This window comes from Chiloscyllium punctatum, chromosome 2 (genome assembly GCF_047496795.1).
Source record: "Chiloscyllium punctatum isolate Juve2018m chromosome 2, sChiPun1.3, whole genome shotgun sequence".
NCBI lineage: Eukaryota > Metazoa > Chordata > Chondrichthyes > Orectolobiformes > Hemiscylliidae > Chiloscyllium > Chiloscyllium punctatum.
In genome coordinates this window covers 46,354,590-46,379,259 of record NC_092740.1, presented here as the reverse complement: position 1 = coordinate 46,379,259, position 24,670 = coordinate 46,354,590, and the positions used below count along the sequence as shown (strand labels likewise).

Below are 24,670 nucleotides of genomic sequence, written 5' to 3'. Positions count from 1 at the left end.
TGTCTAAGTGCAAATAAGTTTGATAATGAGCAATGTTTGGAACTCTATCTCTAGACAATCAAACTAAACTGCGTTGATTCAACTCTTTTATGGAGTGTTCCCTGGGGAAAAGTTCAAGCGTACTCATTGCCACAGAAGTTCACATCTACTTGCATAATTCTTTTTCTCTTTCACAACACAAAATTGCCTCTGATGCAGTTTGGGTTGACTAATCTGTTTTATCAAATCCTGTCTGTAAGTTATTTAATCAAACATGGTGCTAATTTATGAATTAAATGGACAGACGTCTTGTGAGGTGGGAATATTGCTACACCAAATGCTAAGAGTGCACATGAGCTTTCCTACACTCTCTGCCTCCGTAATATCACTGCACATTTTGAGAACTGAGCCCATGCTGTGTGTGTGTGGGTGGGAGAGGGGTTTTATTCCTCAAGCAACCAATAAATTTCAGTCCTCTTTGGCCGTAGAATCTGAAGGGCTTCTTCTCCGATTCAACATCCTTCAACATTGTGATGGATATGCTGTTTATGAAGCAAAGATATGAACGTGAGTGAACGTTAACAAATCAGAATGTTTTACAATGTATACTGATGAAAGACTTCTGTAGTCAAGCTTTCTTCATAGTGCGCTCAAATGGTAAACCCGGAAACGGCAAGCCTATGTCCAAATAAATGGGTAAAACATTGGGTAATCTGTGACTAGAATTTTGTTATCAGTACCAGATCCCGGAACCATTCTTGCAGATCTGTAGTCATAATGGTACAGCCATTAATTTGATGCATTGCTTCACTATACCTTTTGATAGAGTTATACAGTATGATAGAGGATGTTTCACCCATCAAGTCTGCACCAATCTGTTTACACCTATCTAACTTTCCAGAATTCATGTATGTTTTAAAGGTAGTGAGGTTTCCCACCTCTATTACCCTCCCAGGCAGTGCATTTCAGATTCCCACCACCCTGTGGGTAAAGAAAATGTTTCCTCTGATGACCTCGAACGTCATGCTTTCCCCCTTTAAAATTCTGACCCACTGTCATTGACCCTTCATCTGAGGGGAACAGCAGCTTCCTATCCATCCTGTTGTGGACCAGACCACACACCCTCAAAATATTTTTTGAAGGTAGACTAGACCTTAACTTTTTCTTGTTTTGAAGGCAAATGTGAAGTGCCTGTAATGTGACTGGTCAAGCTACTTGAAGTTAAGCAAAAACACAATTTATTTAAACACTGTAGTTAAAACACCCAACCAAAGAAAGAGCAATTTAGAATAACGTAAATCTGTTGGAAAACTACACAAATAATAGATACTGTAACTGTTATTAATTATCAGTTCCAATATAGTAACATGCCATAAATACGTGCCATAAATACATCCCTTAGCAAAAAGGAACCCAGCAGCAGAGAGTAAAATCCACTTCTACCTGTAACCGAAAAGGGGAAAAGATAGCTTCTACCTCTTCAAGCCCATAACAGCAACTGCCCAAAGCTGAACTTAAAAACTAATAAACAAACCTAGAAACCTTGGTCTGTGGGAGCTGGCCACACCCATCCAGGCTGTCTTTATTGTTCCAACTATTTTTTTAAAAAGCCCCAAGCCCTCTCATGGTTTTTATAGACTGCTTGGCACCTCTGCTTTGCAACCTGTCTTCACATAAAAAAAACCAAGACAAAATAATCTGTTGGAGCCACAGTATCATTACAATTCCCCTTATAATTTAATACACCTCAATGACTTCACTTCATAAAGCATCCAAATAATGAATCACATATTACAGCACATGTCTGGAGCAGGTGAAACTTTGTACCTGGACTTTCTGACACTGAAGTGCTGACTGTATGAAAAAGGAGGTTATTTGAATGAATAAATAATTAATAGAACTGAATTGAGTGACCTACACCACTATGCTTTCCCAAACTCTCCTTTGATCCCAGAATCTTCCAGAAAATGAATTTATACTGGTTTCTGCCTATCAAATAAGGGTCTGCCCCACTACATGAAGAAAAATCTCTTAAATTTCTCAGGAATACAGACAACCGCTTCAATTTATTTGTTTATGGAAAAGAATGAATAAACCCAAAAATATTGCAAATCAAGGATTAAGTAAGGCAAATTTTGTATTAATGCGATGCCTTAAGTTCTTGGGAGGAATCCTGATGAAGAGCTCTTGCTCAAAACTTCCAACTGTCCTGCTTCTCGGATGCTGCCTGACTGGCTGTGCTTTTCCAGCACCACACTTTTCAACTCTGATCTCCAGCATCTGCCGTCCTCACTTTCTCCTAGGTTTGGGATGGCCAGTTTTCTTTTGATGTCTAATTGCTGCTGTGTAGACAAACGTAAGAGCAATATTGACCACACACAGTAAATCAGTTGAATATATCCAAAGAACCAAATTGGTAGTGTTTATTGAGAAATTTAGGAGATATTCCTTCAGCTAGTGGAACAAGATCTCACTGACAAACATAAACCAGTATCAATTTGTTTTCTGCAAGACTCTAGGACCACAGGAAGATTTGGGAAAGCCAAAAGATGTAGGTCACACAATTCAAATTCCAGTAGTTTTTCATGTATTCATTCATTCAAATAACCTCCTGTTTTTATACAGTTGGCTAATTGCTGATGAACTACCTTTCATCTGGTAGTTGATTCACAGAGAGTCTAGTGACTATTCAGTACTTCTGTGTCAAAGTCCAGGTACAAGTTTCACCTGCTCCAGAAATGTGCTGTTATGTGATTCATTATTTGGATGCTTTATGAGATGAAGTCATTGAGATGTATAAGATAATTAAGGGAATGGACAGGGTGGATAGGAAGCAGCTGTTCTCCTCAGTTGAAGGGTCAATAACAAGGGGACAGAGTTTTAAGGGGTGGAGCAAGAAATTTAGAGGGCATTTGAGGGAACATTTTCTTCACCCATAACATGGTGGGAATGTTTGGTCACTAATCTTTGGACACCCTGTAGGCAAATAAGTGGGCCTACTCCTGGGCTTGGCCAAAGTGGCCATTTATACAAGATCAGCAGCAGACTGTGGAGTGGATCATAGTGCCTGAGTGTCTCCCCTTCTTCCACGATTACATCCGTACACTATAATGAGAGAGAGAGAGCCTAGAGTATCCACTGGAACATTAGACCAGTGGGCACTGCAGAGGCTTGGGTATGCCATTACCCCTGTTAACAGCATTTTGGTTTAATTTGATCAGTTTCTGTTGACCATTTTATTTTGCTTTTGTTAAAGTTTTCCGCTAGGAGCTGGCTGAGTTGTTGAAATTTTATTTTGAAATAGAAGAATGTTTGGCTAAAGCATTGGGAGAATTCTAACTGCACTTGTTCAAAGTGTCTAGGATATTTAGCAACTAAATGAACCAGTGCAACAGATAGATGGTACCGAGTTTCATGCTTTACCTGAAAGTCATTGAGGAGAAAGTGAGGATTGGAGATCCGAGTCAAGAGTGTGGTGCTGGAAAAGCACAGCAGGTCAGGCAGCATCTGAGGAGTGGGAGAGTCAATGTTTCGGACATAAGCCCTTCATCAGGAATGAGGCTTGTGGGCCAGGGGGGGCTGAGAGATGGCCTTTTTCCAGCACCACACACTCTACTCTGAAAGACATTTAACAAAACACTCCAACATTCAATCATTATTATACTGAACTGCTTAACTAGATTAAACCAGCAAAAAAATCTTTGATTGCACGCATGACCAGATACAAAGAGAATCCAGAATGCTGCTCAGTATTGGACATTTCAGAGATTAGGGACTGTTGAATGCTGCAGGGTAATTAATGGTATAATCTATAATGACCATGAGAAGTTCAAATTGAAGTGCTAGTTAATGTTTATGTCATGCCTATGTTAATTCAGTAATATCTGTCATTGCATTTTGATCTGATTCTACAATCATTCAGTGTTGACATAATATTTATTTGGTTAGGTGCTCTGGGAGTCCTTCTGGAAATGAAAAATCAAGGCATAAAATTTAGTAAAGATACTTATACACTAGCATTTGCAGTCTGCTACAAAATGGTAAGTAATTCTTAAACCTGTCAATCTTTTCCTGCTTTAATTCTGTTTCAAAGTTCTCTACTTATGTGAGAACAGATTTATGCCTAGGTCCATGCCAACTGGAGCTACAGGTGTAATGAAAACCGTCCTCTGAAAGCATCTGAATACAGAGAGCTCAGTTAATAAACATGCAACCCATGCTGACTTTATATAAAATCAAATCCATCTAAAAGTAAATGAAGAAACAGCCGTAGCCTGTAAGTGCCCTGCGTGTATGGGCAAGTTACCATTAATCAAAGACCCCTCGGTTATTCGTCGCATGGGGCCATTGGGCCGAGGAGTGACTGATAGAGTTTAATTTAGATAAATTTGAGGTGTTTACATCTTGGAAAGGCAAATCAAGGCAGAACTTATACAGTTAATGATAGGGTCCTGGAGAGTGTTGCCAAACAGAGACATTGAGGTGCGGGTTCGTAGTTCATTGAAAATGGAGTCGCAGGTAAATAAGGTAGTGAAGAAGGCTTTAGGTATGCTTGCTTTTATTAGTCAGTGCATTGAGTATAGGAGTTGGGATGTCACGTTGTGTCTGCACAGAAGATTGGTTAAGCCAGTTTTGGAACACTGCATTCGATTCTGGTCTCCCTACTATAGGAAGGATATTGTTAAACTTGAATGAGTTCAGAAAAGATTTACAAGGATGTTGCCAGGGTTTGAGGTTTTAAGCTATAGGGAGAGACTGAATAGGCTGGGGCTATTTTTCCTGGAGCATTGGAGGCTGAGGGGTGACTTTATGAAGGTTTATAAAATCATGAGGGGCATGGATAGAGGGAATGGCCAAGATCGTGTGGGCGGCACGGTGGCACAGTGGTTAGCACTGTTGCCTCACAGCGCCTGAGATCCGGGTTCAATTCCCGCCTCAGGTGACTAACTGTGTGGAGTTTTCACGTTCTCCCCGTGTCTGCGTGGGTTTCCTCCGGGTGCTCCGGTTTCCTCCCACAGTCCAAAGATGTGCAAGTTAGGTGAATTGGCCATGCTAAATTGCCCCTAGTGTTAGGTAAGGGGTAAATGTAGGGATATGGGTGGGTTGCGCTTCGGCGGGTCGGTGTGGACTTGTTGGGCCGAAGGGCCTGTTTCCACACTGGAAGTAATCTAATCTAATCTAATCTTTTCCCCGGGGTGGGGGAGTCCAAGACTAGGGGCATAGGTTTAAGGTGAGAGGGGAAAGCGATAAAAGGGACCTAAGGGGCAACGTTTTCACACAGAGGGTAGTGTGTGTATGGAATAAGTTGCCAGAGCGTTTATAAGGCATCTGGAAGGGTGCATGAATAGGAAGGAGTTAGAAGAATATGGGTCAAGTGCTGGCAAATGGGGCTAGATTTATTTTGGATATCTGGTCAGCATGAACAAGCTGGACCGAAGAGTCTGTTTCCATACATCTCTATGACTCTATACCTCTCTACACTGCTAATTGTAAGCATGGTGAAGACCAATGGTTTTGATATGCTGCACGTGTTGACCTGAGCTGGTCTGGAGGTGTAGTCTGGACTGAATGTGCTGCATCATCCTGGTGTGTTGTACTCCACACAATTGGAGCAGTCAATGAGATGATGTACAGGATACTGAGTTACTGGAGGGACTGGAGCAGTCCTCCAGGAGGAGGACAGGATACTGGGAAAGAGGGAACATACCTTCTCCATGACAAAGCTCCATTGTGCTGGGCACCACAAGTCTGACAGGTCCTGAATGGCAGCAAATCACTAGACGTGAGAGCTGGAAGGTAAGATGCTCCTGATTCATGGTGCAAGCGTTTGGTTTATACTGTGAGGATAGATCATAAGGAGCTGAAGTAGGCAATTTAGCCCATTGATTTTTTTTTAATGGCATTCAGTGAGTTTGTGACTGCTCTGATAATTTGTGTGCAGCATCAAACCCACAGAGATCAGTGACCTTAATAAATAAAGATCTACTGTGTTGGAGGCAAACTTCTCAGAAGAAGAACTAAGACATTGCTAAATTTTGAGAGAAATAGCTTTGTCAGAGGTAATTATGCTTATATGCAGAACACAACCAAATTCAATGATATGTATTTTTCTTGTAATTCACAGTAAGTTACTTCCTACTTTTTGTTGCACAAATGTTTTCTCTTGTATGCATCATTTTGAATAGAGGGCTAATGTATGGTCTGTAACTGTGTAATGAGCTGAGCTGTCCTTGTTCAGCTGTTTTTGTAAAGAGAGGATGCTCTGTTGGTTTGCTCTCTGGGGTATGTTTGCATTAACTGAACTCCAGATTTGTGCCCTGGCAAAATATCTGAATAATCTTCACGCAGAATACCGAAGAGACATACAAGATCTGCAGCATGCTGTTGGAAGAATCGTTAGCAAGAGGAGATTTCATTCCCCGGCATGCATTCTGCTTTGCAGTAGCACTTGTAATTAAGCAGGTACGGTTTTCCTCACAGGCTAACAGGGTGAAATATGTATCTTGCTGCTGAGTATAACAGAGTCCTAATTAGACCTACTGGAAATTCTTTGTTCTCTGTTGTGCTGTTTTCCACAGTTTTAACTAGAGGATATGTGTTACAAAAAAGCAGTAAATTATTTAGTTGTTATTTTCCAGATTAAAAGCTTACATGCTTTCATTACGATTTAAGGTAATTTTTGTAACTGTTGTAAGGTAATCCTGTAGTTTTTTTCCCCATGTTTTGTATTTGCTAAATAAACCATGACCTCACACATGGTGTAATCTAAAAGGTTTGTAGCAATGCAGCGGACTCCAGCAAGAAAGATCAGCCATATTGTCTTAACGTTTAACAGATAGCATTACCGTTGCCAAATTTCCCACCGCCTAGAGAATGGGGGCTACCTTTGATCAAAAGCTTAATTGGAGCATTTGTAGAAGAGATGGTGATAAATAAAGGCAATATCACTGAATGAGTAATCCAGAGGCTAATCTTGTGGAATTGGCAGAATTTAACAGATCTGGAATATAAAGCTAGTCTCTATCAATCGTCAATTTTTGCAAAAGCTAATCTGATCCAATGATGTCCTGCAGGAAAGGAAATCTTCTATTCTTACTCGGTCTGGTCTACTTGTGACTCCAGTCCAACTGCAACAATATGGTTGATTCTCAAGCCACTCAGTTCAAGGGCAATTAGACATGGGCACACAATCCTTGTCTTGCCATCACCAACTTCCTGTGAAAGAAATACATAAGTATCGTGGCGATAAGAACAGGTGGGATGTTGGGAATTGTATGCTACATGATTTGTCTCTTGACCTCCCACCATTTGTCCTCCCTCTATATGTCAAAATGAGATGGAATAGTCTCCGCAGCTCCGGATGGCCTACTTGATTGGCATCTGATTTATACTCCTTCTCCAGCACTTCCACTTTGTAGCTGCAGTGTGCGTCATCGAAAAGGTGCACAGCAGGTAACATTCCAGGGCTCCTTTCACAGTGCTACCCAAATCTGTGACCACCTCCAAGTCTCAGATTGTGCTGATCTGGAAATGTATCCCCATTACTATATTGTAACTGGATGAAAATCCTGAGGCACTTGCCCAACGGCACCTGCAGTACTTTCACCACCACATCGACCGCAATAGTTTAAAAAGGTGGCTCCCTATCACCATCTCCAGAAGCAGTGAGGGGTGGTGCCAAATGATGGTCCTGGCAGCAACAACTATATCCACGGGGTAAATAAGAAATCTCGTTAAGAAGAATTGAACTGTGCTTTATCTCTTTATTTTCCTTCACACCCTATCCAAGTTGTGGTCACATGGTATTTTAGTGATCACTTTGTGAAGGGATTCAGCAAGTGATGAAAATCTTTTTTAGTCCAGCACATCCATCACTGTGACTTGTGGTGATTGAAAGGAATTTTCTGTAGCACAGAGTCTTAAGTCCTGCAATTGTGTAAAGGTTGCTTACAATCTTGGAAATAGTGCAAGATGTATAATACTTTTTAATGCAAATCATCGAATGTATTCTATTGTAGAATTTAGTCTTTAACACCTCAGTATTCCAATGGAAAGTGATTGCTATTTCTCCAGAAGTATTTAAGTAGTGCAAGACTGTGTCAGAGATGTCTTTATAATAGACATTTACATACTCATCCATTAGTACTGTAATGTACTGTAATTTGAAATTTTTTGTTTATTTTGGTTTGCAGACCTTTTGTCGAAATAAATATGGCATCTTTCATAAGACAAAACACGAAGAACTGCAGATGCTGAAAATCTGAAATGAAAACAGAAATACTGGAAAAACTCAGTTTTGGCAGCCTTTGTGGAGAGAAAGTAGAGTTGACATTTCAGAAGAATTGACACTGGATCCAATATACTGACTCTGCCTTCTCTCCCCAGATGTTTGCAGACCTGCTGAAAGCAGAGTTAACGAGTTAACTTATCAGGTCCAGTGACCCTTCTTCTGGACTGTTGACTCTGCTTTCTCTCCACAGATGCTGCTAGATCTACTGTGTTTCTCCAGCTATTGTTGTTATCAGTACAGTATCTTTTGCGTTCTATCATGGCTAAATTTGAGCATCCTAGTATTGTTATTCTATCAGTGTAAATTTCTCAGAAAACTACTTTTTACTTCTGTATTACAGAAAAACTAATGTCTTTTTTTAATTGTTTTATTTCAGAATAATATTGTTAAAGCTCGGTCAATTTACTCACACATTTTGCATACAGACAGCAAAATCTGTCTTAATCTTCACGTAAGTACCTCTATCATGATTAATGAAAGCTTTAGATTCATTTAGCACCTTTCACAGTCCTAGAAATGCTGTAAGATCACATGAAAAAAAGTGCAGTAAGGGGCAAGTCATTTGTCGAACTGACCAGAAAAGTAGTCTTGCGTCATGTTCCTGTTGACCTCAGCTGTGTCTCACTTACTACCTTTTCAGCACTGATATATTTGCAAATCACCTAAACACTGGAATATTTGACCAGAATATTTTGACACAAGCAACTAAAAAGGTCAAAGGAGGAAAATAAAACCTGTCCAACTCCAATTAATTTTACTTCCGTTCCATCATGCCATCAAACAGCAGGTGTTACATTGCTGTAAAGTGAGTTGTGAGAGGACAGGGCATTCCTTCCCTCACTGTGCCATCTGGAACATGGATTGTGTGACTTTGGCACTGTTACGCTCAATGCATATTGTGTAAAATGAAAAGTTTGGATTCTGAAGGCCAGTAAAACATATGTGAATGCAGACCTGGCTATCTAAATCAAAACTCTGTACACAAATCTACTAAAGCACAGGAAATGAAAAAAATGAGTTTAGAAGGACAAAATATAACATAAAGGATTTATTAATTAAGGCCATTACAGAAATCTGGCTGCAGGTTGATTATTGCACAAACTAAGGACTTGTGGGGCTGAGGGTAACAAATTGATTAATAGAGAGAAAGTGTCGAGTAGGATAAGCAGATCATTTTTCAAGTTGGCCAGCTGGAGTGCTGCAAGGATGAATGTTGTGGCTTCACTATTTCCAACTTGTATTAGTGACTAGGTTGAAGGTAAAGAGAATGATCTATCCAAGTCTGTCGGTGATAGAAACATAAACCATGAGGACAACACAGCTGTTAAGTTCAGTGACTAAACAAGAGCAGAATCAAAAGTGGGAATGTTTTGTAAATGGTGAGAAACTTTTAAATGTTCGTGTTCAGAGGGCTTTGAGTGTCCTTGTTCAAGGAACTCGGAAGGTTAGCATTTGGATACAGCAAGTAATGAGAAAGGCAAATGGTGTATTAGCATTTGTTGGAGCAGTTTGGAATAAGTGAAGAAGTATCGTATGGAAATTTAGCAAACAGCACCTGAAATAATATGCATATTTTTGTTCTCCTTCATTAACAAATGATGTATTTGCTTTGGTGATGCTGCAAGATAAGTTCACAACATTGAGTCACAGAGTCATACAGATGTACGGCACGGAAACAGACCCTTCGGTCCAACACGTCCATGCTGACCAGATATCCCAACCTAATCTGGTCCCAACTGCCAGCACCCAGCTCCCATCAAACCGTTCCTATTCATATACTCATCCAGATGCCTTTTAAATGTTGCAATTGTACTAGCCTCCACTATTTTCTCTGGCAGCTCATTCCATACACATACCAGCCTCTGCGTGAAACCGTTGCCCCTTAGGTCTCTTTTATATCTTTTCCATCTCACCCTAAATCTATGCCCTTTAGTTCTAGACTCCCCCATCCCAGGGAAAAGACCTTGTCTATTTACCCTATCCATGCCCCTCATGATTTTATAAACATCAATAAGGTCAGTCCTAGCCTATTCAACCTCTCCCGAGTCCTGGGGTGAAGCAGTTGTTGCGTAACAAAAGATTGGGAAGGTTTGACCTATATTCTTTGGAGGTTAGAAGAATAAGAGGTATTCTTATTTAAACATGTCAAATTCTGGATGACTTTGACAGGCTAAATGCTGAGAGGTTGTTTTCCCTGGCTGAAGAGTCTAGAATATCGGGGCACTGTCTTAAAATAAGAGGTCAGTTTTTTAAGACTGACTTGTGAAGACATTTCATTCAGATGTCATAAACATTGCAATTCTTTATACTTGAAAACTATGGGTGCTTGGTTATTCAAGGCTGAGATAAATCTTTGGACATTTAAAGGAATTGGGGGATATGGGGATTGGACAGAAAATTTTTAATGAGATCAAAAAGGGCGGCACTGTGGCACAGTGGTTAGCACTGCTGCTTCACAGCGCCAGAGACCCGGGTTCAATTCCTGCCTCAGGCAACTCTCTGTGTGGAGTTTGCACATTCTCCCCGTGTCTGCGTGGGTTTCCTCTGGGTGCTCTGGTTTCCTCCCAAAATCCAAAAATGTGCAGATTAGGTGAATTGGCCATGCTAAATTGCCCGTAGTGTTAGGTGAAGGGGTAAATGTAGGGGGAGGGTCTAGGTGGGTTGCGCTTCGGCAGGTCGGTGTGGACTTGTTGTGCCAAAGGGCCTGTTTCCACTCTAAGTAATCTAATCTAATCTAAAAAGCGAATATTCCAACCGCAACTCTTATCAACAAACACATCGAGTTAGACCCCCATCCACCACACCCTGAGAAAAAGAACAGGAAGTGACTTCACCTCAGAAATGACATCACCAACCTAAAGAAACCCAAACACATAAATAAAAAGCAGGAATTATCAGCAGTGCTTCATCTGAGACCCACTGAAGGTGTTACCTAGTATGGTGATGAAACGTCTGGAAATGAACCTTCCAGCTCAGCGAGCAAACCTACATCCAGCTGATATGATATTGCTGAATGACATTATATATGGCATACTTCTATTCCTGTTTATTTCCTTATTGTTTAGGTATAAAGATTTCAGGCTATAGAAAGAACAGCAAAATTTGAAAGAGGAAGAAATCTAAATATTTATGAAAGGCACACTTACAATAGTAGAAAGCAGGCATTACACCTTGTGTGTTTCCAATGTCCTGTGTTCAGGAATGGATGCAAGACTTTTATGAGTCCATGGGTCTGAGTGTAATATAATTGCGAATGCTTATATATAGGGATCTGGAAAGGATATATTTTAAAGAAATGATTATGATAGGTCATTTTAGTTTTCATGCAGACAAGAAGAAATATATTAGCATGATAATGAAGGGAACACATTTCCAGAATGTATTTAGAACAGTTTTCTAAAACAATATGTTTTAGAATAACAAAGGGACATATTATCCGTAGTAAATTTATGTATGTAAGATCATAAGATGTAAAAGCAGAAGAAAGCCATTGAGCCCATCAAGTCTGTGCTGCCATTCAATGAAATCATGGTCGATCTGATTGTTTAGTGATGAGAAATAAATGCATATTAGTCGCTAAGCCTGGAGAAAGGGAACGTCTGAGATATTGAGAGTAGAGGGAGAGAGTGAGTGAGTGTCATCCTAAGGGTATTACATTTTTGTAAGACACTTAAAAGTTGTGACTGCCATAAGCTTAATTACCCAAATTACTCTGACATATATCCCAAAGACAAAAGCTCCACTTGTATAATTAAGCAACTATAGCCATCGGTAAAAGATACTATTAAGAGAAAAAGTTCACCCAAAGGCAAAAACGTGTACTAAAGCAGATAAGGGAAATGTTAACAAGTAGCAGTGAGATTCAGAAGAAGTTATGAAATATGCAAAGCCCATGTGCAGAAAATACTGAAATCTTTTGGACATTTATAAAAAATATTGTTAATGTTGAAGTTTATCTGGAGTTTGGGATACAAATGTGAGGATGTGATATTTCAGATTGAACAGGGGCAAAAATGCTTTATACCTGAGAGCTGTGGCTGCTGAAGCCTTCAGTATATTCCAAGATTAATATAACGCTGATTTTTCTCTCTACAGATGCTGAGTTTCTCCAGTACTTTCTGTTTTTGTTTCAGATTTCCAGCCTCCACGGTTCTTTGTTTTTAATAATGTGGAGGTTAGGAGAGTGTTGTGTATTGATGGATAATGCTGGAAGGTGTGGTTAAGACAGATTTTGAATAGTGGAGCAGCCTTGAATGACCAATGGCCTACCCCATCCAGCTCCTGTTTCTTACGTTACCTTATGAATCAGAAACCTGGTTAAACCTCACCTAAAGTAGACAATTCAGTTTTGAGCATCACAGATTATATTGGTTTTGGAGAGAGGGAGCTGACAATGTTAAATTAACTCAACGGTTTGCATAAAGCTGTTTCTATTCCTCTAAATTCACATATTTTGACATGTGACCAATTATAGTTTTTAAAATGGCCGATATTTAAGTATGTTTTCACTAGCAACTGAGAACATGTTTTATATTTAAGGGCTATAACAATATTATAATTTTGATTCAGGTCCTTTTATTAGCTCTGTCAGGGGCACAACAAACTCTGCTTTCCGTTTTGGAAAGTACAGTTGCAAACAAAGTGCCAACCTTTGTGAAGAAGCTGGATATTTCCCAAGAAGTGGTAAGTATGTAAATGCACAAACTTAACATCTTTATTGATTAAGAAGTTTGTTTGTATCTTTGTTGGGACAAAATCCTGGGGGCCCCTTACCCAAAAGGACTGAAGTGGTTCAGGAAAGTCCACATGTCACCACCTCCATGACAGCTAGCAATGCGTAGTAAATGCTGGCAGCATCGAAGCTCAGTGGATAACATTGCTGCCTCACTGCGCCAGAGACCCAGGTTCAGTTCCAGCCTCGGGTGATTGTCTGTGTGGAGTGCCTGCGTGGGTTTCCTCTGGGTGTTGCAGTTTCCTCCCACAGTTCAAAGATGTGCAGGTTAGGTGGATTGACCGTGCAAAAATAGTGTTGAGATGTGTAAGCTAGGTGGGTAAGCCTTGGGAAATGCAGGGTCCCAGGGATGGGGTGGATGTGGGTGGGATGCTCTTTGGAGGGTCGATGTAGACTCTGTGGGCTGAATGGCCTGCTTCCACCCTGTAGGGATTCTATGATGATCAGCAATGACCCAAAGAGTGTTCTTTTTAAGACACCAGTCTTGTTTATGCCTCAGTGGTGACTGTCGGTGAGAAACGCTGCTGGGGAGAGCTTCACTTAAACGAAATTCAATTGGATTGCTGAGAATAGCAATCAGAAATGGGAACCTTGGTTCATTTTAATTTCCTCAAATCTTGGCTCAGAAGCACAGAAGCCAGGTGTAGTATGGTACATCTAACTGGGCTTTGACCATTTAATGCTCTGCAGAGGCAGGATGAAATCTGGCATCTTTTTGCTCTGTCTGGTCCAGTACATCACTTGACAGTTACATTTCATTTTATTTGTTCATGAGTTGTGGATGTTCTTGGCTAAGACAGCATTTACTGCCTAGATTCCCAGAGGATAGTTTCTGTGAGTGTGGAGTTACACAGATTGTGTAACATCATTCTTCTTTAAAGGACACCAGGTGGGTTTATGGCTTTTCACCATGTTTACCACATTTATTTCCAAATTTTTCAATTGAATTCAAATTTCTCCATTTGAAATTTGAATCAGTGTCCCTTGAGCACTGGTCTGAGTTTCTGGATTACTGATCCACTGACATTACCACTACATTACCCTTAACTAAGGTTGAGTTGTTCCTTGTGTCTGTATATGTAGGAGAGTGTACACTACTTGTTCCAACTGATGGCATATTTTTGCTGCATTTATTCAGCACCTATGATGATGTACAATAAAGTCACCATGTGATGCACAGCTTGGGAGATTGTGCATTACTCCTCAGGGTGAATTGCATAATCTGCCAGGATGTTGTTTGAAGGTTTCTCTCCCCTTTTATGCCCTTGCAGTGAAAGCTCTGTGACACACATTGTTTCATCCTCTGAGTTATTTAAGCATCGCTCTGCTTAATTATCTGTTTTGATTATCTCTCTGTCTGTCTGTCTCTCTCTTTATCTGTCTAGATTTACCATACAATTTGTGTTTATCTGAATAAATTAAAACTCTGTTTCATTTAATAAACATTTATCACAAACCTATGTTAACTTTGGTCTATTTATCATCAAAGCTGACTGCAGTATGCAAAACCTTGGAGAAAAATCTGGAACTTCAAAGACGGTTTGAAGATGTGTGTGACTCACTGCAAAGGTCTGGTCAAATCACAGCACTGAGTCTCGATGACATGCTTTGTCAAACACCAAATGGAAAAAAGCCTATTAACCCTTTATTGGATACAAGGAAAGTTAGTCGACGGACCTTCAAACCCCTACAGTCAGCTTTACTTTCAGAGTAATTTAGCTGGATTGTGCATTATTTGGTAGTGTTGAACAGCTGTACCTGGACATCTTTCCCTGCTATTGGTGTCAGCTGAGAGAACAGATGTTTTTCAACATCTGGTTTCGCTGTTTTGAGCAAACTTGAAGACTGAGCGATGCAGAGCACTTCTTAAGGCAAGATGATGTGTGTTTTGAAGGTGGTAATTGTTACAGTAAAGGCCCAAGACCAAAGTTACACATTTGGCAAAAATAAGTAAACATAGTGTGCTGTAACTTGAATGCTACATTGCACGTCTTTGGAGGATACAGAAAGGTACATTGCTTCTGATTCATAACATTTGTGTTGTACTTCCAGAGAGTTCAAAATTTTCAAATTATTTTATCACACTTGAACTTAGTTATTTATTCATCATGTACTTATGATTCAGTTTAATTTTCCATACATTTGTACACTGATCTAAAATCATGAAGTCCTTTCAGAACCAGTTTTAGCAAAACTATCATTGATCCCTATCTGAACCAGAAAGACTATCGTAAAGCTGTGAAACATGTTGCATAGTTGTTTTTCCTGCAGTGTTATCAGAACTGAGCCAGTTTTAGGCGCAATATATATTTTCCATAAATTGCTGCCTTGCACCATTGCACCAGAGCCACAGTGCTAATAGGAAGGCAGTTGCAAGGTTTTGACCCAGCGAAGGTACAAGAACAATGCAGCTCCAAGTCAGGAAGATTGCAGCTGTTGGTATTCTATCCTTCTGTCTCTCTGCTGAGCATATCCTTTGGGATATCCATCTGATGCATATACAGTATTTCACCAGTTAGGAATTCAGTTTGAATAGTTTCTCAAATTTGCTGCAGGTTTGTTGCCAGCTGAATGGGGCATAGTTTTATTGATTTTCATGAAGAGAAATGCAAGCTATATATTCAGGTGGATATTTTGCTAAGATTAAGTGAACAGTAAGATATTCCCTCATTCTCTTGAATAAAGTCGTGTTATCTTAGAAGTTGTAATATTCTGGCAGAGTTCACCTCACCGTAGTCATTTCCATCTTGCCAGCAGTTTTATTGGCTGCTTCAAAGGTCCTATAGTTGACGTAATGAGTCATAAAATAACCTTTTATTCAGAATTTGTAAATCATTTGTAATACAATGTATGCAATGCAAATACAATTCTCAATGCATGAAGGAATTTGTGTTCTGAAACATTTTTATTGCTAGGCAACTTCATGGCATGAATAATCTTTTTGTCCAGTGCACAGTTTAAATTCTTAAAGGAAATGAAACTCAAAAATCTGTCAACACGCAGTAACTTAAAAATATTCACCTGTCTTCCATACTTCTTTCAAGTTTGTAAACAGTTGACTGAGAAGATGATTAAACTGTGCGTCTGTAAATGTTCTGTATTTGAAAGAAGCTGCTCCCTTTATCGTCAATATTTTATTTTGATAGACTTCATTCAGTAGGCTTAGTAAGGGATTCTGAATTAGAATTCCGAACTACAAAGTGTGTTTTCTTGATTGTCCATTATGATTGACCTCTGGATGTAACAAATTAAAGATTTAAAGAAAACTACTGTGTTCCGTTTATTTTCATTCAAAAAAATAGTTTTAGAATTCACTGTGCTCGATCTAGCTAGACCACATGTAATAAAATGGAGTCCTCTTATAGTCTGTCAAAATGCTGACTATTCCTGGCTGCTTTTCTTTGCTGCAAACAGTATTCTTAAATCCCTGCCTCCTCCAACTCTTGTCCCAGACAACAGCAGGGGCCTGTTTATGTGGCCCCAGTCTTAATGACAGTCGGCTTCAGCTGTCTCATCTGACCCTTTCCTGAACCCATCACGCCAAACCTCCTCTGAAGGTTCTCTCTGTCCTACCTAAATTCGCATCATTGAGTCTTTCTATCCTGTCTTCCACCTTGCCCTCTTAGATCCTACCTTCTCCACAAAACCAACCTCCTGCTTCCCTGACCCTAAACTGCTTGATGACCTATCTTTCCTTCCTGGCTCCCATGTTAACTGATATGGTTCTCCCTCCTCAAGTGCTCTCCATTGATACTTCATCAGCCCCCAGCCTAAAGAAACAAACCCTTGACCCTTCTGTCCATGCAAACTACTCCATGTGCAAATTCTCTTCCACTCCTAAATCCTGAACATTGTTACGTTATATCTGTGAATTCCAAGATCAGTTACAGAGTAACAATGTCACCAACACACAGCACCATCTTAGATACAGAGTACCTAAGTACAATCCTCAGGTCAGACAAACAAGCAAAATTTAAAAAGACAAATATCACGGTCTCTCTTCAAGGGCTCTCCACTGGGGCCAAGAGCACTGAGCTGCGGGTCAATGGTATTCCCACACCAGGCTGTGGGTCGATTTATTCCCACACCAGGCTGTGGGTCGATGTATTCCCACACCAGGCTGCTGGTTGGTGGTATTCCTGCTCCAGGCTGCTGGTCGAAGGTATTCCCGCTACATGCTACTAGTCAATGGCATTCCTGCTATGGAATGCTGGTCAATGGTATTCCCGCTCTGGAATGCTGGTCGATGGCATTCCCACTCTGGGCTATTGGTCAATGACATTCTTACTCCAGGCTGCTGCTTGATGGTATTCCCGCTCTGGGCTACTAGTCAATGATATTCCTGTTCTGGAATGCTGGTTGATGGCATTCCTGCTCCGGGCTGCTGGTCAATGTTATTCCCGCTCCAGGCTGCTGGTCAATGGTATTCCCGCTCAGATGTTGGTCGATGGCATTCCCGCTTTGGGCTACTGGCCAATGGCATTCCCACTCCAGGCTGCTGATCAATGGTAATCCCATTCTGGGCGCCTGTCAATGCCATTCCGCTCTGGAATCCTGGTCAATGGCATTCCTGCTCTGGGCTGTTGGTTGATGGTATTCCCACTCTGGGCTACTGGTTGAAGGCATTCCCACTCCTGGGTGCGGGTCAATGGTATTTGCATTCTGGGGCATTCCTGCTCTGAGATGCTGGTCGATTATATTTCCACTCTAGGCTACTAGCCAATAGCATTCTCACTCCGGGCTGCTGGTTGATGGTATTCCCACTCTGGGCTACTAGTCAGTGGTATTCCCGCTCTGGGCTGCTGGTTGATGGTATTCCAAATCCGGTATTATGCTCCGGGCTGCTGGTCGATGTTATTCCTACTCTGACCTACTAGTCAATGGAATTCTCACTCCGGGCTGCTGGTCAATGGCATTCCCACTCCAGGCTGCAGGTCGATGATATTCCCACTCTGGGCTACTGTTCGATAGCTTCAGGGTAGGCATCCTTATCACCAAAGGGCAACTAGATCCTCGAATAAGTGAAATATTGGCCCTTCTCAGAGATGGCAGGAGATGGTCATGGCTGTATGAGTCATTGAACATGTTGAGCGTCGGGCTTAACAATATGTTTATAAATTCCTTATACAATTCACTGGGAAGTCCGTCAGGACCGGGCTCCTTTCCAATCTGAAGCTGCTTCACAGCCTCCTGCACCTCATGCTCTGATAAGGGGACATTGAGAAAAGGCTATTGTTCGGGGGTCATGCCGGGAGCTCCAGATCCTTGAAAAAGGACTCCATTTTGGCCCGACCCTCCTCACAACCCTCAGATTGATATAACTTAGAGTAAAAATTTCTGGAATGCCGCATTTATCTTTTTGGAGTCACATGTTAGGTTCCCCGACCCTTCCCTAATCACCGCAATGGCTTGAGGGGTGCTCCTTTTCCTGGTGAGATATGCTAAGTATTTGCCTGGCCTGTCACCGGGCTCATATAACCTTTGCTTTGCGAAAGGAAGCTCCTTTTTGATGTCTGCATGAGCATGGAGTTCAATGCAGACCACAGCCCTTTAATCCTCTGTAGTTTGACCAATGAGGGCTTGTCATAGTAAGCCTTCTCGGCTGCCTTCAACCGTGCTTCGAGGAGATGTTGCTGCTCGCCCTTCTGCCGCTTCCTACTGGCAGAGTAGGAAATAACTAACCCCCCCCAGCATAGACTTTGGCAGTTTCCCAAAGGACAGATGGGCTACTAACCAAGCCGTAGTTAATGTTGAGGAATGCCCTAAATTCCCTAGAGAAGTACTCTACAGACTTATTATCCTTAAGGATAAAGGAATCCATTCACCAGTGCCTCGAGCCCATTATAGCATCCTTAATCTTAACCAACAGTATACTGGAGCGTGATCAAAGATGATGATATTACCAATTGTACAAGATGCCACCAAGTCCAGAGTTGTCACGGGGTCAGAAAAAAATCAATCCTGGTGTGACATCTGTGTGGAATGGAAAAGAAATGTTAAATCCCTGACTATAGGGTGGAGACACCTCCGGATGTCCACGAACCCTAACTTTCCACACAGATCCACTAATTGTTTAGTTTGTATGAGGGTATTGAGGGGCCTTTGGGCAACCTGTCTACTGTGGGATCCATGAGACAGTTAAAATCACCCCCTATAATGATATGCCGGGGCTCAAGACTAATCAGTTTAGAGAACACATCTACCAGAAATTTGAGGGGATGGACCAGAACCAACAAACATTTAAAGAACCATATTCTTCCACATTTATCAGGGCTTTGAGAATTAGAAACCTCCTGTGCACGTCTTTAATACACTCTAGTAAATGGGAGATTCCTCCTAAGCAATATAGCCACTCCCCTACTTCTGGTATTAAAAGATGAAAAGAAAACCTGATCAAAGCCATTTTGCTGTAGTTTCAAATGTTCCCTATCATCCAAGTGTGTTGCCTGTAATAAAGCAATATCCACCTTTTCTCTTCCAAGACTCAAGAGTACCTTATCCTCTTAATTGGTGAGTGACTCCCCTTGATGTTCCAGTACACCATTTAATTAAGTCATTAGCCATAATCCTCTACAGTAACGTTTAGGTTCCAAAGAGGAGGAACTCAAATTGCAAATCGTTGAGCCTTATTGTCACATGATCCATCAAACATAAAAACTACATAAACCAAAACCACTACAGTTAACAAACCTACAAAGCTATCAAAGACTATATACAACAGAAACCAAAAAACAAACCAATATACAGAGCGCCAATGATGCTGAATAGGAAACTCACCCCATGCCCAAAGGGGGCATCTTCACATCCCAAAATCCAACTTCCCATCCCATTGCCAATACAGCAGCCTGGGCATTTAAATACCTGAACTGGGTATAAACTGCCTGTAAGTAGACATCTAGCCATCCCAACCATTTTCCCTCCTCGTAGCTAGAGCCGCACTGCAAGCACGAGCAGAAAAAGTAAATACACCATGAAATAACAATTTGAACAAAGAAATTTTGAAAAAAAAAGATAAGTACCCCACCCATCCTTTGGTATAACCTAACTCGAAATTGAAAGTACATATCCCATACGCCCATGAACGTAGTCTAGACCAGATTATTACCAATAAAAAAGGAAAAGAAAGCCCCAACTAGACTTCCTTATTTTTTTAAAGGAAAGTAGAGACTTACCCAAACATCACTACTATATGTACATACTAAATTGTTCAGATTAAGTTAATTTGTCCACAAAGTCTCTTGCCTTCTCTGTTGTGTCAAAGAGATGTACCGATCCATCTAAGGTGAATCGAGCACCGCCGGATACCTCAGAGAATGCTGGATCCCGAGTTCCCTCAGTCTTTTCTTGATGCCATCATAGGACTTTCTTTTCCAGATCACTGCCACTGAGAAGTTCTGGAAGAACATGATCTTACAGGCCTCGTAAACTAGGGCCTTCGGATCCTTCCCCTGGATTCTGGAAGCTTCCATGATTCTTTACTTATCTTCATAATAATGAAATCACACCAAGAGAGGACAAGGACGATGCCCCGGACCTGACTTCTGCACCATCATCTGGTGAGCCCTCTCAATCTTCAAACTTCTCATCCCAGCCTCCAAGTTAGGAATTTTGGCAACCAGTCCTCCATAAATTTCACCAGTCTCTCTCCTTCCTTACCCTCTGGCAGACTGATGATCCGAATATTTTTTTCTCCTGCCCTGTTCTCGAGGTCATCAACCTGGTCAAGCAAATTACGGCCTTGCATCTCCAGGGCCTGGATCCTATCTTTGGAGATATCGGTATCAGCTTCCACTAGTGTGACCCTGCATTCTACTTCAACCATCCTTTTCATGGTCTTTCGGCTGCAGTTCATGATTCAGAGCATGATAGAGATCAGGGTCTGCTTCTCCTCTATCTGCTTACCCAACATCTCGTGAGATTTCACGAGCTACTTTACCAGGACCTGGTAGGCAGTCAAGTCCAAGGATCCTGCAGGTTGGATCCTGCTCATTTCTTTGGCATCCCTGGACGGCGAAAAGCAAGGTAAGTTGCTCTCTGACAGCTTCCTTGGACTCCACGACTTTTCCAGAGTCTCAGGATATCACGGTGGTCCGGGTGGGGCGGGTTAGGACTTCGTCCCACTTGTGATGCGGTGCGGTGTGGTGCTCTGCAATGCGATCTTCCTAGATCGCCGCCATCTTGGATCCCCCTGCCTTTTTATGTTTAATAGTTTGTGATGGAGAATGATGCCAACAGAGTGGGTTCAGTTCCTGCAATGGCTGAGGTTACTGTGACGGACTCGCTTTCTCAACCTCTCCCCTTTATCTGAGGCATTGTGACCCTCAGTCATCTCTCTCTCTCTAATGACTGAGCAGCCCTATGATCTGGTAAGACTGTGGCGACTACTTTTCTTTTTAAATGTCAGAATTTGGACATTGAAGACCAATCCCATTAGTTTCACTTAATGTGAGAAGGGATAATCAAAGATGCATTGTAGCCAGTGCCTTCTTGGTTTCTCTAATGAATGGTTTGTTCTCTTCAAGAATTTGGATATTCCTGTAGACTGTACCAGAAATATTTAATATCCAAGATGGCCAATATGCTGTTACGAACAAAGCAGCATGTAAACATAGCAAAAGACCTGATGTCAGTGGTAGGCAAGTTGTTGAAGGGAATCCTGAGAGACAGGATGTACATGTATTTGGAAAGGCAAGGACTGATTAGGGATAGTCAACATGGCTTTATGCATGGGAAATCATGTCTCATGAACCTGATTGAGTTTTTTTGAAGAAGTAACAAAGAGGATTGATGAGGGCAGAACAGTGGACTTCAGTAAGGTGTTCGACAAGGTTTCCCATGGGAAACTGGTTGGCAAAGTTAGATCTCATAGAATACAGGGAGAACTAGCCATTTGGATACAGAACTGGCTCAAAGGTAGAAGACAGAGGGTGGTGGTGGTGGAGGGTTGTTTATCAGACTGGAGGCCTGTGACCAGTGGAGTGTCACAAGGATCTGTGCTGGGTCCACTACTTTTTGTCATTTATAGAAATGATTTGGATGTGAGCATAAGAGGTACAGTTAGTAATTTTGCATTTGACACCAAAATTGGAGGTGCAGTGGACAGCGAAGAAGGTTACCTCAGATTACAATGGGATCTTGATCAGATGGGCCAATGGGCTGAGATGTGGCAGATGGAGTTTAATTTAGATAAATGCGAGGTGCTGCATTTTAGAAAAGCAAATCTTAGCAGGACTTATACACTTAATGGTAAGGTCCTAGGGAGTGTTGCTGAACAAAGAGGCCTTGGAGTGCAGCTTCATAGCTCCTTGAAAGTAGAATCACAGGATAGTGAAGAAGGCATTTGGTATCCTTTCTTTTATTGGTCAGGGTATTGAGTACAGGTGTTGGGAGGTCATATTAAGGCTGTACAGGACATTGGTGAGGCCACTGTTGGAATATTGCTTGCAATTCTGGTCTCCTTCCTATTGGAAGGATGTTGTGAAACTTGAAAGGGTTCTGAAAAGCTTCACAAGGATGTTGCCAGGGTTGGAGGATTTGAGCTATAGGGAGAGGTTGAATAGGCTGGGGCTGTTTTCCCTGGAGCGTTGGAGAGTGAGGAGTGACCTTATAGAGGTTTATAAAAGCATGAGGGGCATGGATTCAGCTAAATAGACAAATCTTTTCCCTGGTGTAGGGGTGTCCAGATCTAGAGGGCATAGGTTTAGGGTGACAGGGGAAAAATATATAAGAGACCTAAGGGGCAACTTTTTCATGCAGAGGGTGGTACGTGTGTGGAATAAGCTGCTACAAGAAGTGGTTGAATCTAGTACAATTGCAAGATATAAAAGGCATCTGGATGGGTATATGAATAGGAAGGGTTTAAACGGATATGTGGCAGGTGCTGGTAAGTGGGACTAGATTGGGTTGGGATATCTGGTTGGCATGGATGAGTTGGACCGAAAGGTCTGTTTCCGTGCTGTACATCTCTATGACTCTATAACTGTTTCCAGATGCTAACGTTCTGATGGAATGTGTCCCAATGGTCAGACTTACTTCATCTTCCCAGACTAAATTTTTTTTCTTAGAAATTGGAGATGCTACAGAGGAGAATGATCAAGATATTGCCTGGGCTGCAGTGTTTCAGCTGTGATGAGAGGCTGGGTAAAGCTAGCGTTGTATTTGTTAGAACAGAGAAGGCTGAGGTGGGGGGAGTCTGATTTTTGTGTTTTGAGGAGCGTACACTGGTTAGATAAAATCCTTTTCTCTTAGTATTGGTGTCAGTATACACTGGGAACAAATTTAAGGTAATTTACCTAGAGGGTGGTGGTTATCTGGAACTCACTAATGTGGTGGTACAGGCAAAAACCCTCAAGACATTTAAGTAGTATTTAGGCAAACACTTGAAATACCAAAGCTTACCAGGAATGACTTAATGGACACATGTTACAACATGGAGTCAAACAGCTGAATCAAATCAGCTTTCCTATTTCTGCATTCTCAATATAGTTGTTAACTTTAAATCAGAGATAGATTTTTTTTGGTAAGCAAAGATATTAAAGGATATAGGCCAAAGGCAAGAATATGGAGTTAGGCTACAGATCAGCCATGATCTCATTGATGATGGAACAGGCTTGAGGGGATGAATGGCCTTTTCCTGTTCCTATAGTTTCTATGATGCAATTTTCCACAGGTATATGTGATTGCTTCTTGGTTGATTTTCTGAAGGCATTGATCAATTTAACTTTTATAGTTCACTATGAAGAAGTTTCAGTAATGCTTAGCACTTTCTATTTTTATTTACTTGGAATTTCCATTCACTGAACTTCCAACAGTTAATAATAGGAGGTTAGGCAGGGAGCTTTCAAGTCTTCCTGCTGTACCATTGTGATGAAGCTGCTCCTTTAACAAGATTAACCTGTCCTTGGTTTTTCTTTTAGATAGGTTTTAAATGACACAGACTCTGAAAAGTCTGGAGATGAAGGGTTTTAGGGCCAAGTTGGTAATAGCTAACAGAGACTGCCTCAGGCAGAAGGCTTTCAAGTTATAAAAAAAACTTGTACAATGAAAGAGGTGTGGCCAGTTCTCTCAGCTCAGCCTTTCTCTGTTATTTTTTAGCAGTGTGTGAAGAAAGGCTGCTGGACCCACAGAAGCAGGTCCAGGCTAGTATTCTCTCTTTGACTTCTATCCTATAAGAACTTGTGTTTGATTTTACCTTTTGTGCCAAGGGGTGTTTTTATGGGGATTTTTGTAAGAATTTGGAACAGCATCATTAAATTTGTTTTCAGATTGGATAAGTTATTCGGTATTCTGTTTTCTGTTCTGTGTTTCATTCAGTAATCTTGTAAATAAATTCTGTTTTGTTTTAAATAAAGTGGTTTGGCCAGCTGATTCTCTCCTGGAATACCCACTGTACACCTACTTTTTGTTTGTAAATATATTTGTTAGCAAATTTTTTTTAACTTTACATGTTCGCCTGCTTAAAACAACTAGCAACGTTAGGGTCTGGTCTATCTTCTTGAAATGTATTGAGGGGGCTCTGGCCTGGTCCATAACACCATCAACAACCAAATCTCTTCTCTCCGAAATGCAATCCAAACAAACAGTTAAAATTCGGGCCTCTCCCTGCCTGAACAGGTCGTTTCCCTATGACGCCCTGTTACCATTCAAACATTTGTCATATGTTCAAAGTT

The 24,670-nt window shown here is 41.2% G+C and overlaps 1 protein-coding gene across 3 annotated transcripts in view; it reads left to right on the top strand.

The window, feature by feature from the left end:
* Nucleotides 1–16,267, top strand: part of ptcd2 (pentatricopeptide repeat domain 2) — a 35,482-nt gene extending 19,215 nt beyond the window's left edge. For all 3 annotated transcript variants that reach the window (XM_072581966.1, XM_072581947.1, XM_072581957.1), the window contains exons 5-10: nucleotides 468–546; nucleotides 3,928–4,019; nucleotides 6,328–6,441; nucleotides 8,646–8,720; nucleotides 12,839–12,952; nucleotides 14,491–16,267. In XM_072581966.1, the coding sequence (XP_072438067.1) occupies nucleotides 468–546; nucleotides 3,928–4,019; nucleotides 6,328–6,441; nucleotides 8,646–8,720; nucleotides 12,839–12,952; nucleotides 14,491–14,715 (699 nt within the window). In that variant the 3' untranslated portion in view covers nucleotides 14,716–16,267. The remainder of the gene's footprint in view (nucleotides 1–467; nucleotides 547–3,927; nucleotides 4,020–6,327; nucleotides 6,442–8,645; nucleotides 8,721–12,838; nucleotides 12,953–14,490) is intronic.
* Nucleotides 16,268–24,670: the final 8,403 nt, after the last annotated feature.